At 41.8% G+C, this 15,274-nt stretch overlaps 1 protein-coding gene across 1 annotated transcript; it reads left to right on the forward strand.

Annotated features, from left to right (window-relative positions):
- Positions 1-9,446: 9,446 nt before the first annotated feature.
- S100P (S100 calcium binding protein P) lies at positions 9,447-12,898 on the forward strand. The gene is made up of 2 exons (XM_082050813.1): positions 9,447-10,133; positions 12,620-12,898. The coding sequence occupies exons 1-2, from the start codon at positions 9,996-9,998 to the stop codon at positions 12,767-12,769; spliced, it is 288 nt and encodes a 95-aa protein (XP_081906939.1). The 5' UTR covers positions 9,447-9,995; the 3' UTR covers positions 12,770-12,898.
- Positions 12,899-15,274: the final 2,376 nt, after the last annotated feature.

Here is a 15,274-nt window from a genome sequence, read left to right on the forward strand (position 1 = left end):
AAAACATAAGGAGCTCTGTAACCTCGGGACATATTCTAGTGTCTAGTATGATCTCAATTTTAGCTGTCTGTGGCAGTTGCACTTTCCCCCCTGAGAACTGGTGTGGCAGTTGCACATCCCCCTCTGAGAACTGGAGCCTTCAATGGGGCAGTTAATGGCTCTTTTGTGGGACCTGGAGCCAGGTGACAGGGTCATTAGCAGAGGAGGGGCCCAGAGAAGCTGGGAAGCTTCTGGAATGCCCACAGCCAGATCTGATCAGACTATAAAACGGGGCTCCCTCCGAAGATTCCCTTTGTGTGGTCTTCTCAGAGCAGAGAGTCTGCTGAGCTAGAGCCCTCCCCTTAGACTGGAACGCCGTCTAAAGAAACTTCCCAGGATTGGGAGCACCTCACCTCCTCATTTGGGTGAGTGATAATTTACTGGATATATCCTTGAATAAGTTCTTGCCTAACCAGGCGAGTGTGAGTCCTTGCCTAACCCATGCGAGTGATTATTTCTTGAGGCGACCCTGGAGTCAGAGGGCTCTGGTCTGTTTCATGTGAGTGTGTGCATGCACACTGTGGATCCTCATTATTCTCATTTTGCTGCACCCCAATAGTCTCCTCAACTGATATCCGAACCTGTATTTTATGTTGCCAGAGTGCTAACTAATTGTATAAACCCTGTTTTGGTGAGTTTATTTGCTGCACTTTTCTGGCCAGAATAAAGTCTGTTTTGGAACTTGTTGTCCACCTAAAACTGACTTTGAGGTGCCTCCATGACACTGTTCATTTAACTTGCAGTATACAGGGTGTTTCAAAAAGATGGACCAAATTTGAATTCCCTATATCTGTGCAACCACAAACCACTCATGAATGAAACTTTTTCCACTTGAAAGGGCAGGACATAGAATTTCAAGTACTTACCACTAGATGCCTCTCCCAGCGTACAAACAGCCCCCAGCCTCAGTCATTTGCGAGATGGTGACCCCACAACTGCTTTGAAATTGGGTCCATCCTTTTGAAACACCCTGTATAATGAAGCCCATCTACTTAATGACAGAACTTGAAGACCATCTTGGGCCTTTGCTTTTAACCAGTTTTGGTGGTTAGTCCTTCTTGAACAAGGTGCTACAAAGTGACGATTCCATTCCAGTTTCGTTTGAGGTTCAAAGTCCTGGGTTAAGCACAGGCTGAAACATGCTAATTTAAGAGAAAGATGGGCATAATGTGTTCCAAAGCCTTGTATGTGTTCTGCTGTGTTTTCAAGATCTCATCAATGTACTTGGCTTACTCATAGTCCTAAAAATGAGGTCTCCTCCCTGTCACACTCATGACCCTGGTTTGGAAAGGTAGTATAGTCACCTTGAGACAGCAGGCCTGAGCTCTTTTTTCCCTGCTCCATTGCACAATCCTCCAAGGAGGAGTTGCAGCTTAATTAATCTACCTAGCACCTAGGCAGCTGGTCTTAGCAAGGGGGTATGGATTATTTTGGTCTGACTTGAAACACACGTTTTTTTCCAAGCCCTGGGCTGGGGTTCTTTCCTTTCATAATACCTGTGAATGAAGAGTAGGGAGCAGGTATTACTGGATCTCCAATAGCAGGCAGGATGATGAGGTGCCCCAACCAATGTATTGGCAAAATAGTCATGTTTGTGTGTGATGCTATAACCAATGTTCTTGTGCCTGATAAGGGTGCTGTCAGAACAACCAGGACACTAACTTAGTTGACTAAAACTTGTTCAAAACCTGATTTTATCTAAAGTGGTTTCTCTGTACTGCTGACATCAAGAAACACTGCAAAACTGCCACTTTTCTCAAAAACTCAATGGCCACAGCCCAGGCTTAAACTGACTTAAGGATGTCTTCATTCTACTAGTTAAGAACACTCTCAGTTTAAAATCACTCCTCCTTTAGGTAGGGTAACTCTGGATAGAGGCTAAATTTATACAGAAAGCCTGACCTGTGTCAACAGGAAGGATTTAGTTTAAATTGTAATTTTTTCCTAGTTCCTAGTATTGCTTGGGGAATAAAAGTTAAAATCAATACTCTGAGCTAAAATGTTTTTACCTGTTTCTCTGTTAAGGGCTAAAATCTTCAAGCAGATACTAAATTTAAGGAAAAACACCACCCAAGGGGAAACTGAAGTGTACCATAGGGTCCACAGGGTCCATGTTTCCACTAACCTAAAGAAGTTGCTGTGTTGGTTTTGTTCTGTCTTGATGAACTGTGCTTTCAAACTCAAATGCAAATTTGTGTCCTGTATCTATTTCACCATCAGACTCCAAATCAAGATATATTGCCACATCCCCTATAAATAACAGCAGAAACCAGGGAGTAAATCTATAAGATGATCAGATATAATTTTTGCCATCATGCTAGTCTTGGGTAGTTACACTGAGGGCAGCTGTGTCACGGTTTAACCCCCGCTGGCAACTAAGTCCCACACAGCCACTTGCTCATTCTGTCTTGGTGGGATGGGGGAGAGAATTGGAAGGGTAAAAGTAAGCAAACTCATGGATTGAAATAAGACAGTTTAACAGGTAAAGCAAAAGCTGTGCATGCAAGCAAGGCAAAACCAGGAATTAATTCACTACAACCCATCAGCAGGCAGGTATTCAGCCATTTCCAGGACAGCAATATGGAATGGTTACTTGGGAAGACAACTGCCATCACTCAGAACATCTCTCTGTTCATTCTGCTTCCCCCAGCTTCATATGCTGAGTGTGACATCACATGGTATGGAACATCCTTTGGTTCAGTTGGGGTCAGCTGCCCTGGCTGTGTCCCCTCCCAAATCCTTGTGCACCCCCAGCCCACTCACTGGTGGGGTGGTGAGAGGAGCCAAAAAGGCCTTGATGTGCAAGAACTGCTCAGCAGTAACTAAAACATCCCTGTGTTATCCACACTCTTTCCAGCACAAATTCAAAACATAACCCCACACTAGCTACTATGAAGAAACTTAACTCTATCCCAGCCAAAACCAGCACAGGCTGTAAAGGCGTTTTTTATTACCATTACTTTTCATAAGTGGTCTTGTCTCAGTATTTCATAAACAGGAAAATGCAAATATAACTGACAAATGAATACACAGAGCAAAAGAGCATTAACCAATGTATCTGACCAAGAGAAAGGACATATGATAATCTATAAATGCTTCTGATTTTCTACATAATACAAAATATTGAGATGGGAGGAAGGATTTTGATGGACTACTACATTCTAGTAACAAGGCTTTGGTTAAGTTGCCATGGTCTGGTGCTGGGCACTGGTGGATTTTGTTGTCTGATAGGATATGACAACAATTAATTGCTTGTCCTTTTTCTAGAGTAGAGCCAGTTGGCAAGACTCAGCAACATCTTATACAGCCAGAGTTGCTCTTATCAAAGTTATTTCATAACTTTGTCTCACAAAGTATTCAACTCCACAGAGGCAGAGCAATGTAAAAAGAATAAGGCAGAGAGGGACTAAGTACAGCACCTGTGTTAAGTATTATTAGCAGACTAAAGACAGAGGTTAGAGATATAACTAAACAGTGCAAGGATGCAAAATAATAACAAGAAATTGGGTCTGTCAGGTACCTCTGCTCTGAAATGCTCTATGTTCTGTTATCTGCCGATGTGCTTCTCTTGTCCTAAAATTGAAAGGCCAGCTCTGTGAGGCAGGAATGCTGTATCTGTACACTGCCTGGCCTAGCGCAACTGCAGTCCACGGTTAGGGCTTCTGACACTGCTATGGGAATAAATCATGAAAGCAAGTAATAGGTGTTGCTCCCTTTTTCACTTCATAGCTTTTAATTCTGGAGAGAGGAAAAAAATCATAGGCATATCTAATTAAGACAGCAGACAAAGGTCAGGTAATAAGGTGGCAGACGTTCCAAAAATATCACTAGGCTGACTGGGTTTGCTCAGATACAATAACTCTCCTTTCTCAGTTTAGCAGCTGTACAATAATACGACTTCTCCTTTTTAAGTTTCTTTTAAAATACCGTCTAACCTTAACCTAAAGACTCTAGGTTTTATCTAAACAAGGACTGCTATCGAGCAAGAAAGGAAATGGAAAGAGTAGCTACCATTTCATTCAGGCTCTGTGAGGGGAAAAAATGAGCTAATATCCTCTGGGTAGAAAGAATAAGAGCTGGTTTCTCATCTCACCTTCAGATCTGCAGTGTGATAGCAAACTTATGTGAGCAGTGAGCAAGGGCACTGAGTGTGAGAACCTGAGACAGACTCGGGCCATTTTTAAGACACCTTAACCCATAATTGTCACACCAGTGGCTACTCGGTTAAATACACCCAGTACGTAGTCCATCTAGATAGATTTAAACACATTTTAAAGGTAAATTTTGGCCAAAATAATACGAATCCTATATTTATACCCATGACCATATTTCCTCAACTCACTCAAGCGGCCTCTGGCTTTAGTCTGTTCATGGTTGGGTTTCTCCTTCCAACTTGAGGACTCTCCCAGTTCCGTGCAGGTCATTTTTTATATCCCTGTTTGTCGAAGGCCGCCTCTTTTTCTGATAAGTGAAACCTGAAGTTAAATTGTCTGTTGCAAAAGCATACTCCTCTTCCCATTTCCCACCCCACCTTTCAGTATTTCTGAGCCCAGCGTGCTCATTTACTGCCCCATTAAGAATGAGAGAACAATGTCAGTGTTTGCCTTCTGAAAAAGCCCTATTTGTTCTTAGCAGTCACACTACAGCCCATAATTACTTTCTGGAAACCAAAAGCAGCCAGTTCTGTGAAATGTGTGTGTCTGGGGACCTTCCACTCAATCAAATTGCCTTGTAAATCTTCCTGACTGTGTATATGGATATCACCTCCCTTTACACACAGTTCTGTGGTGGCAGGTCAGCCCTTCTCATTTCTTCAACATATGCATAAATTAATATTTTTAAACAAAAATATATTTTTTTTAGGGGGGATGCAAAGGTTTTCTCTCAATGTATTGCCTGCAACGGCACTCAACCCGAAGCATCTTTCTCTTAGGATTCCTTCCCTCTGAGAAAATGTTTTTGTAGACTGAAGGAAAAAGAGTATTGTTTAGTTCATGAGAGCTTAACACAGCCAAAATATTCTTCTTTGCATACAAAAGTCTTTTGAAAGCTTTCTTGGAATTACCTCAGTCATCCTTTCATGTCTTTACCTCTCTCTAACAAATAGGAACTTCCTTTTAAAAGGTTCACTCAGTCTGTTCTAAAGTTCACAAAACAACCATCCTCTTTTGCAGTTCATTTATATTTTTATTTTTCTTTGGGTTTTTTCTTGTTCTTTTTTTTTTTTTTTCATTTATCTTTTTTTCCTATTCTTTCTGACTAAGCCATAGAGCAACTTTTTACTGGGCTGGTATCTGAATAGGATTTTATAAGTATTAACATAGAGCAAACAACTGCTTGTGCAAGAATGGCTGACAAGTCACAGTACTTAGAAACCATGCCTACAGCACTTGCGTGGACAATATTCAGTTACCCTGGGGTGTTCCCCCTCTTTCTACCATTAAAATAAAAGAAAAAAAGTAGTCTTGAAAGCCTTGATATCATGAACCTTAAAACTGCAGTATTAAGTAAACCCTGTAAAGATTAGCATCCAGGAAATTATTCAATCAAGCATTGAAAACTAGACAGAACTATTTACACTGCAAATATAAATTTATGGGCTGTAATATATGCATTGATTTTAGAGTCTAATATGGCTATGTGGAGTACACTAATAAATGTGTTTGCATAGAGTCAACACACAGTGATGAACGTCTGTTTCCCATGGTAGAGCTTTGCCAGACGACAGTTTTGTTACCCCAGCTCTCAACTCAGAAAGTCACACCGCCAGTTAGCTGACCTGGGGCTTCTCCATTTTACCTGCCCTTAAACTTCCCTTAAACAGTATGTGAACTTACTAATTGCATTTGCAAAACATATTTAAGGCTATATTGAGAAGTAAAGAATAATAAAATAATGAAAACCTCTACATACATAATTACCAGAGCCTACACAGTGTGTCACTGACCACCACACGCTGCTTGTATGAAGCCTCTTCTGTCTATGCCTCATCAGTGCCTGTTTAGTCTAATCTTTCTGTGTTTTGCAAAACAAATGTAGTAATTGCATCATTTAATCACTAGGCATAAATAAATATACCATGCATTGCAGAAATGAAATGACCCCTAAAAACTGTTAACCAGACTTAGAGCAAGTTTTCAGAAGCCGTGCAAAGGAAACCCTTGTTCTTTAGTAAACAAAGTGTGTTGATACTCTAAGTTCAAAAAACCATCCAGGACACTGGAAAATTTGAGGGTTTTGATCATTTTATCTCAGTGTGGAACATGCAATGCTTGTTCATGGTTTAGATCCTATTCTCTTGCTAAGAGAAAAATAAAGTGCTTTTCGTACTGCTGCCAAAATACGACTTGAGAAAAACAGTGAATTCATCATTTCAGGTTGTGTTTTCTTCCTCCTGTGCTTCTTCCATTCAGATACCTAACAGATTTGTGGAAATAGTCAAAAAGTCCTTCTCATGTAACTTCCTGCACCTTTTGGAATAAGCTGTAAGGGATGATAAGCTCTAATAGAAGTTTAACATCTCAGCAACCCCATTTCAGCTGTTCAGCTGGCTGTGACACAAATGGCTCTTTAGAGCAGAGCTGATAAATGTATTTATTCAGACTTTTCCAAAACAGACGCTGCTGCAAAGAGTGTAGGATAACAGTTATTCTGTAAGAGAAAAACAGCACAAGGAAGGTCACACAAATCTCTTGTAAGCCTGAACATCTGGACAAATGCCTTAAAATTTGAGTATATCTGAACAGTTTTTGAAAATTCTGTGTGTGACAGTCCACATCTGTATCACTTAAATAATATAAACTTTTGGCCCAAGTTAGGAACAGGCCTATTTCTGTACAAACTTTTAGTAAATACTCATCCAAGCTGTTGCCTGTATCATTCTTCAAAGAAAGAAATCTGAAAAAAAGCAAATAATGGATATTGTTTACATTAAAATAATAATAGAAAATTTAAACAAGCCCACAGAAACTGCTTATCTCACTAGGGAGCTGGACGGATGGGTTGCCATCAGAACACTGCTTGCTCTCCTGTGTGTGCCTCCTATTCATGCTCTGGTTTGTTTTTGCAAACACTTGTAGTAGTCTGTGCCTTGTGCACACAACTGCTGTTTTTAATGAAAAACGAATTGTAAGAAAATATTTAAACAATACAAAAGGTGCGAATTGAAAAGTCTGAGCAGCACTGATGTGTGAGCACATGCATGAATACAAATGTGACACATTAAAATACAAAACAAAACAAAGGCACCAACCAGGCAGTGCTGCTGTGCTGACCTTCCAGTTTGTAGAAATTCAAGCCTTGTGTTTTATTTTGTGTTTTAGCACTGCGTGTGATCTTAGTTTCCAGAGGAAAATGGGTCAATGACACCTTTTCTGCCAGGTTATGTGGCAAAGGTGTGGACACACTGACATATCCTGTTGATCTCCCCACCTGCCTTTCTGGGGCACTTTTTTTCATTCTGTATGATTAACACCAATGTTCATGATTCAAAGTCATGAGAATGCAGGAAGCAGACTTTTTATTTTCTTAGGTTTTCCTTTAGAGGGAGGAACTGAGTTTTCTTTATTGGCTATGTTTAATATTCATGTTACAGATATATATCAGAAAAGGACAAAACAAGTTCCTGGCCTGACACACCAGCGGCTGCCGTTGTGTGTGTAAGCAAACACCAGACAATGTTCACAGCTCACAAACGCCAGTTGTTTGCTCTCTTCTTGTTCCTTCTTCTGAAGGAAGCCCACAGGTTTCAATATGCACTTTAATGTAAAAACTTCAAACTTCACCTTACCTACTTAATGCGAATCAGTTGTAACTATGTCATGAGGTCGAAGTCACAGGAACAAAGCGTTGTAATGAACTGTTTGGATAAAACATACAGCCTGAGATGTTGCTGTGGTTTTCTGGGAAATGCAAAATACTTCGTTGGAGAATGTAACATGAAAAATAATGAGGTGTTTGTCCCAGAAAGGTACTAGATTTCCATGTACTTGTGATGTGTAGTCTTGCCCTGAGATGTTTTAGATGTTACAGGACAGATTTCGCCTGGGGAACAGGTGGCTATAAACACCTGGGAGAAAGGAGTTTAATTCTTCTCAATCAAGAACTGGTTTTTATGCTAACTTGTCCACAGCATAGCATCAGTGGAAAATTATCTTCAAGCATGCAGAGGTATGTCCAAAGACATCCAAGGTCAGGTTTAGTTTTGGGAATCCATAGTCAGGATCTTCTACAGAGAATGCACCCTGGTGTCTATCAGTATTATTCATGCATGATGCCCTAGTTTGGTAGGTTCCCTCAAGTAATTTGCTCGGTGTGTTCACTCTGCAGACATTAGTGTATATGTAAGTCTCCAGGTCCAGTGTAGCCACCTGGATTCTGGCAGAGGCCAAGTTATCCTGCTGCTTGGCCACAAATTTAACTTGTTCCAAACTCAGTGCAGCTGAAGCTGACCAGCTTCCATCACCTGAGCTATCGCTGACCACGTACCACTCACCTCCCGGCACAGACCCTCAAACAGCTCTGGTGTGTGTAGATGTGGGTCCAATGTGATTGGCCTTTTAATGGTGGGAGACCACAGTTTTCAAGCAAATCGCAAAGTTCATCAGAAGCCACAGAGGACCAGAGGAGCTTAAAGTGGCATTTTATTTTAAGTACAGTCCATATTATTGCAAAGTTTGATGCTGCACAGGGTCAATAGCAAGTTATTTCACTGCAGATCAAGATGAATTTTGATAGTGGTTGTTCACTCAAGTATCAGATTTATTTGTTCAGATATCCCCATCTGAGCAAGTTCTTTGTGGAGTGGCTTTGCAAGGCTCCTTTTGCTGGCCTTGGAGAGATGTTGGTTCATCAGACTTATTGCAGACATCCACTCTGGCCTGGCAGCAAGCCACGGGGGACTACGTTAGAATCATAGAATAGAATCATAGACTCATTTCAGTTGGAAGAGAACTTCGGGATCATCGAGTCCAACCATAACCTAGCTCTAGCACTAAACCATGTCCCTAACAACCTTGTCTATACACCTTTTAAACACCTCTGGGGATGGTGACTCCACCACTTCCCTGGGCAGCCTGTTCCACTGCTTCACAACCCTTTCCACAGAGAATTTTTTCCTAATATCCAGTCTGAACCTTTCCTGGTGCAACCTGAATCCATTTCCTTTTGTCCTGTCACTTGCTACTTGGGAGAAGAGACCAACACCTCCCATGCTACAACCTCCTTTCAGGTAGTTGCAGACAGTGATAAGGTCTCCCCCCAGCTTCCTCTTCTCCAGGCTGAACAGCCCCAGTTCCCTCAGCTGCTCCCCATAAGGCTTGTGCCTTATGAGGTATCCGCTTGTGCTTTGTTAGCTGGCTGCACCTCAGACCTCTCTTTCGGTCTGGTGAATCTCACCCCCAGTGCGTGCTAGCGAGCCATCTGGTCTGCAACAAGGCAGAGGGAGCAGCCAAGCTCTTGCCTTGGCTCAGCACAGGCAGCAACTCGCAAAGCCCTCAACTATGGTAGTGAAGGAGAAGCAAGATGCTCCTCTTCCTCCTGAGCAGGCTGACGTACACTCTGCCAAAGCTGGGCCATCAACCCTCTGCTCAGATGGGGATATCTGAAGGAACAAATCTGATGCTTGAGCAAACAGCAAGTATCAAAATCAGATTTTCGTGTGTTAGTCACACTGTGTATCTTGAAGGAGAGGCTGGTTTCTACTGGTGAGCTACTGGTTGTACCAGCCACACCAGGGTGATAAAGCCTGGGTTTTGAATAGCTGCCAGCACAGAGGTGTGTACTCCCAGTGGTGCTCAGATACGGATGTTTGCTAAGGGAGAACTGTCCCTCTGGTGTGCCACCAACACTTGGATGGGACAGTTGCATAAAGCACTTCAGAACAAGACCAGTGTCCATCCTCCAAGAGAGCCCTGAGGCTGCTCCTGTTCAGAAGAAAGCCGGACTCCAGCAGCAACATGTCTCAGCTGGAAACTGCGATGGGAATGACCATTGCTGTCTTTGACCAGTATGCGAAGACTGACGGCAACAGGCAAACCCTCACCAAAGCAGAACTGAAGACCCTTCTGGAAAAGGAGCTCCCAAACTTCCTCTCGGTAGGAGAACAGCATGGCATAATTTCTGTGTAGCAGGCACAGGGGCTGACTGCGGACAGATTTTAGTGCATTTTAGGGGAAACTACATCCAGAAATATGCAATGGTTTGTAGAAAAATTTTAAATAAAAAAGCCTTTGTACATATTATGTAAGACTGATTCTAATATTCAGGGCCATTCCCTGTTTACTAAATTCATCACTCGAGTTATCAGGACAATGGCTTTGAAATAGTTTGGGTTTCATCTTCAGAATTCACCTACTTTCGTTTCTCCCTGAATTTATAAGCTCATGTCATGTCACAACTGCTGTGAAGGTACTTACATTGCAGCAGTTGAAGATCTTAATTGAAGATGTCTAAATATGTATACAGTTATTTTCTCTAGGTATTTATACTGCAGACTTGGTATGCACATCAAAATGATGCATAAACAAGAACAACACGTGAAGTCAGAGCAAAATGGTTTGCATTTGTCCTTAATACTAAAAGACCTGAAAAAGTATTTTACAACATAGATTTGTATGTAAACATCATGTGCATTTAAGTAGTTTTCTTTCATTCATATATATATATATATATATAAAATAATAATTTCTCTCAGTAGAAGCTTTAGCTGCCTGGAAGACAAATGCTTTTCAATTTCAATTGGTTTTTATTTGCTTCCATTCATGAAAAATCCAGAAAACACTTTTAAATCTCAACAACAAAATGGCAATTCAGGGGCATGAAAATCCTCTAGGACATTCAGATTTGCTCTAAAAAAAGCTGGGGAGCCACTGCACTAGACAACTACCAAATGGGATGATGCTCAAAGTTTGTTCCTGACTATGGTTGCTGGCCAGGCACCACCTTCTCCAGTTCCCCACAGCTGCTCTTACTAGTTCTACTTATTTCCTGAAAGTAATGGAAAAACTGGAATTTTCCAGGGAGGTAATTAGCTGAATGTCCTCTTACGTTCTAGTCTCCACTTCCCTTCCCATCTTACTATCTTATCAATGAAGAAAAAAAGCCAGTCCTTAAAATGAATTTAAACCAAAACATCTTGTCTTGCAGACTAATAACTGCAAGGGGAAAAAAAAAAAAAAGTCTGACTTCCAGGAAAAAAAAAGTTTTACTTGCATTTTACTGACTTCTATATAATTTTTTTTATTTACAAGAATGTTCTGGGACACAGAGTTTTTTAAGTATTCATAAATATTTCTGGTCTTAGAATTGGTGATACCTGGCACAGCTCACAACTACCTGGAAAGGTCTTGAATCAGAGGCAGAAATAAATCTGTACCACAGGACTGAAGGATTGGACTCAGTTATAAAGAGTCTGCAAAAATATAATTCCCCCATGTGCATTTCAGAAGTAGTTTAGAGACTTCTATCTCACTAAATAATTAGAAATACTGGCTTATAAAATTAAAACTGATTGCAATTTGCTAAGTGAAAAGGAATAAAACCTTCCAGACATATTCATCAGTCAGATCTAGGGAACCGGTTCAATTTTTAGTGATTTTAAAAGTGCATATATTTAAAGTGAAACATGAAATTATAGAAAGAGAAATTGAGTTAATTAGATGATGATCAAGAAGTGCCATCAGATTTTAATTAAGGTAGTCATTCTTTTAAATTCCTGAAAAATTTCTAAATGTTTCTATAATTTCTTTCTAGTCTAATATCAGATTTGGGGGGTTTTGTTTAGCTTCAACAAAATCCACATGGTTGTTTCCTACCTTAGATAGGTGTCTACCGCCATCCCTTGTTTATTTCTAAAACTGCATTTTCTAAAATTACTGGAATTAATCAGTGTCAGGACTCAAGCCAAAAAACCCTCCTGTGTGCTACCTCGGGGGAAAAAACCTTATTTTTAGAATTATTTTGGCAAAATTAAAAAAAAAAATCTCCTTTTACTTGAATGGTGCCTTACTTAACATCAGCCTCAAGACAGACTGGTTCAGTCAGCCTGTCAGAATCATGGCAACTTAGAAAAAGCTTTTTTGGGTGTTTTTCCCCCATAACTGAAGCTCAGCATCACGCTTGAGTCAGGAGGTGCCTGCCCGGACACCAGCTCCTGCGAGAGGCTTGTGCTGGGCACCAGAGCCACAGGGAGCACCCAGAGCACTTTTGAGGCCATTTTTGAGGCATCTTTTATGGGGTAACAGTGCTTAATGAAACTTAAATCTGATATTTGTCCCAGGAATACACCATTTTGCACAAGTGCAGACTGGCCGAACTCCAGCCCGGCCTGTCCGCAGGAGCTGATGGGGAACACATAGCATTTAGTTCAGCTGGGCAATGTCCTCAGGGCTTTGCATTGCACAGCTTACCCATTATAAATGTTGTTTTAAACAGAGCAAACATGCTGCTACATGCTGGTGCGTGACTGCAGCTCTCAGGTGTAACAAACCCAGGACCCTGTTTGGGGTGACAATGGGTAGTTATGATGACAGGTTATGGTTCATGCCCCCTCTCACCTCAACCTGCTCCTTTTCTTTTGCAGTCGGGGAAGGACAAGGACGCCATTGATAAAGTCTTCAAGAACCTGGATGAAAACAGTGATTCCCAAGTGGACTTCAAAGAATTTGTCATCTTTGTGGCAGCTCTGACTTGTTGCTGTCACAAATATTTTGAGCAGAAAGCAGCCAAATAATTGTCAAACTGCTCACAAGAAGCTGTCTTTGCCTGTGCTCCATATGCTAGTGGTATGGATGCCTTCACTTCTTCCATGTACTGCCAGGCAGTTTACAAGTATATTGGGCTGTGAAAATAAATCCTACTGCGCCTACTTCCCTGTCTTGAATCTTAGTTTCTGCTCCTTTGTGGAAGAGCTCAAGTTTAATGGCTCTCACTAACTCTCACTGAGTATTTCTTCTTTCTCTGCTTTCTAAAATTCTGTTCTTAGCCAAAAGGCTCAATATCCATCCCAGCACAGAGGCAACACAAGGGTAAACGCTGCTGGGGCCATGAGTCAGCTGCAGGCTGCCTTTCTGACACAGCACCTCTGGGATGCAGCTGCCAAGCTTCAGTGACGGAGGCTGCAGCCTAAATCCAGGCATGTGCCACCAGGACTGGAGGAGACGGGTCTCACCCGGGCTGCCTGTGTGCCTGTTTGGTACCCCAGTGTGTGGTTGTTGCAGGGCTGCCATGCAGGCTCCTTCTTGGTTAAACAAAACACACAAACAAAAACAAACAAACAAACAACCACGAAACCAAACACTTTTTTTTCCCAAAAAAAACATGATAAGGCTTTTGCATCAATATATTACTATACGATTGACAATGTAGGTAGGGTTGCACACTATAAGCATTTTATTTTAAATAAATGTAAATACCCCCACAAATAGCATGCCATAATATTTCTGCATGGAGCAACACTAATGACAGCAGTTCTTGGTTTTTACCTGAAAAAGTCTGTACAGAGAAGTGGGAGTTTGCTTTCAGCAGACATCAGCTGTGACTCTGCAGCTGGAGCAAGACTGAACCAAGTCGTATTTCAGAGCACTTTGCAGGTGAGCATCCCAGTGCAAACTGCAGAAAAAAAAAAATAAATCAATTGTAGGTCCATTATCTTCAGAACAGTCCTGTTTGTTGCTATTCCCATCTTACGCCAAGAGTCAGGCCATTCCCTGCCCTGCTGCATGTGCAGAGGTGCTGTGCAGGTACAGGTGCTGCCACTCCATGTGCAGCTGCACGTTCCATCTCCAGCTGGAGACCACACTGCACAGCACACATAGAAACAGGAGCTCTGTAGCCGCAGAGCGCTGCTTTAACTGTAAAAACAGTTTCTTCTTCTTGCTGAAGCCTGGTACAATGAGCTAACTGGTCAAGTCGCATATGTGGAGCTGGACCAAGAACTTGGTTTTGCTGCATTCCCTGAGTCTGAAGTTAAGCCACAGGTTCAACCCATTCATAACCATGTATAAGCATACATAGGTTTAAGTGTATTTATCTTTTTCAAGATAAGTTTTCATCTTTTGGGGCCTATTTGATTATTTTGTCTTGTTTTAACCACTACAGCTGTCCTTTCAACTAGCTGCATTTTGTTCCTCAATTTGGCTGTACTGACTAAATGGACTAAACACCACATAAATCCTAATAGCAAGGGTGCAGTGTCCCAAAACCCCTTAATGGATGTGACTGCCCACCAGACCCTCATGTCCCCCCCACACCTGCTGTGGCTGCTGTGCAGACCAGCACTGTAGCCAACACAGATACCCGCAGAGGGGTCCCCAAACCCAGGCACTGTTAGAGCTGTGACTGGAAGCAGTTTGCTGGTGCAGCTGCAAACAGTGCTGCAATGGGTGCTGTTAGCCTATGGTCGTGGTTAAATCAGACAGAGAACATATACTTACTATGCAACCAAAAACTCCTGAGTGGTGCCCACATTCACACCTTCTCCCCGGCACCTTGCTGAGAACAGATGCCCAGCTTAGCAGAGACATACAACAAAAAGCTAATGAGCAGTTCTTCTGCATTCTCCAACAGACTTCATAACTAGTATCTGCATGCAAGATGCTGCTCAAAAAAGCGTATGCCTGTGTGTCTGCCTGTGTGTGTGAGCGTGCCCGTCCCCTGCTGAAAGGGACAGCAATGGCGTGTCCCCGCTCCAGCGCTGCTACAGACTGAGCTCCTGTAACAGACCATTCTGAGCAGGGGTCTGCCTTCTGTCCCCAAATTCTTGTGACACAACAGTGTGGCACAAAATCATGCTGAACAACATTCAGAAGGTTGCTGAGTTCCTGGGTGGCTGGAAATTCATTGTGTCACATACATTACAGGTGCAGAAATAACATTACTTGCTTTATTTGCAACAGTAATATTTCTCTGTGCTACCTGAGCAAGAAAACTACTAACTACAAAAAATGTGCAAAAATCTCTCCAATCCAGGCATCCCAAATTAGCCTTTCTTTTTTTTTTCCAGATAATACTCCATATAACATGTCATTTCATAGGTCTTTACAGCTCTAATCCCAGGTGTCCCTGCCTGTCATTGCTATGCAGCTCATCACCTGCAAGGGCTGTCAGATTCCAGTATCACACCCCTCACTGTTTTGTCAAGATTATAAATGAGCGAAGCACTCACCTTATTGTGAAGGAAGATGATTATAAATTGCAGAAGTAAATTTAATGTATTGCATATCTAGCTAGCTAGTGG

The sequence above is a fragment of the Streptopelia decaocto genome (genome assembly GCF_964273445.1).
Source record: "Streptopelia decaocto genome assembly, chromosome: 4".
Taxonomy (NCBI): Eukaryota; Metazoa; Chordata; class Aves; order Columbiformes; family Columbidae; genus Streptopelia; species Streptopelia decaocto.

Coding starts and splice junctions, on each gene's coding strand:
- S100P (XM_082050813.1), top strand. CDS start 9,996: ATGTCTCAGCTGGAAACTGCGATGGGAATGACCATTGCTGTCTTTGAC. Junction 10,134..12,619: donor AGCTCCCAAACTTCCTCTCG/GTAGGAGAACAG, acceptor TTTCTTTTGCAG/TCGGGGAAGGACAAGGACGC.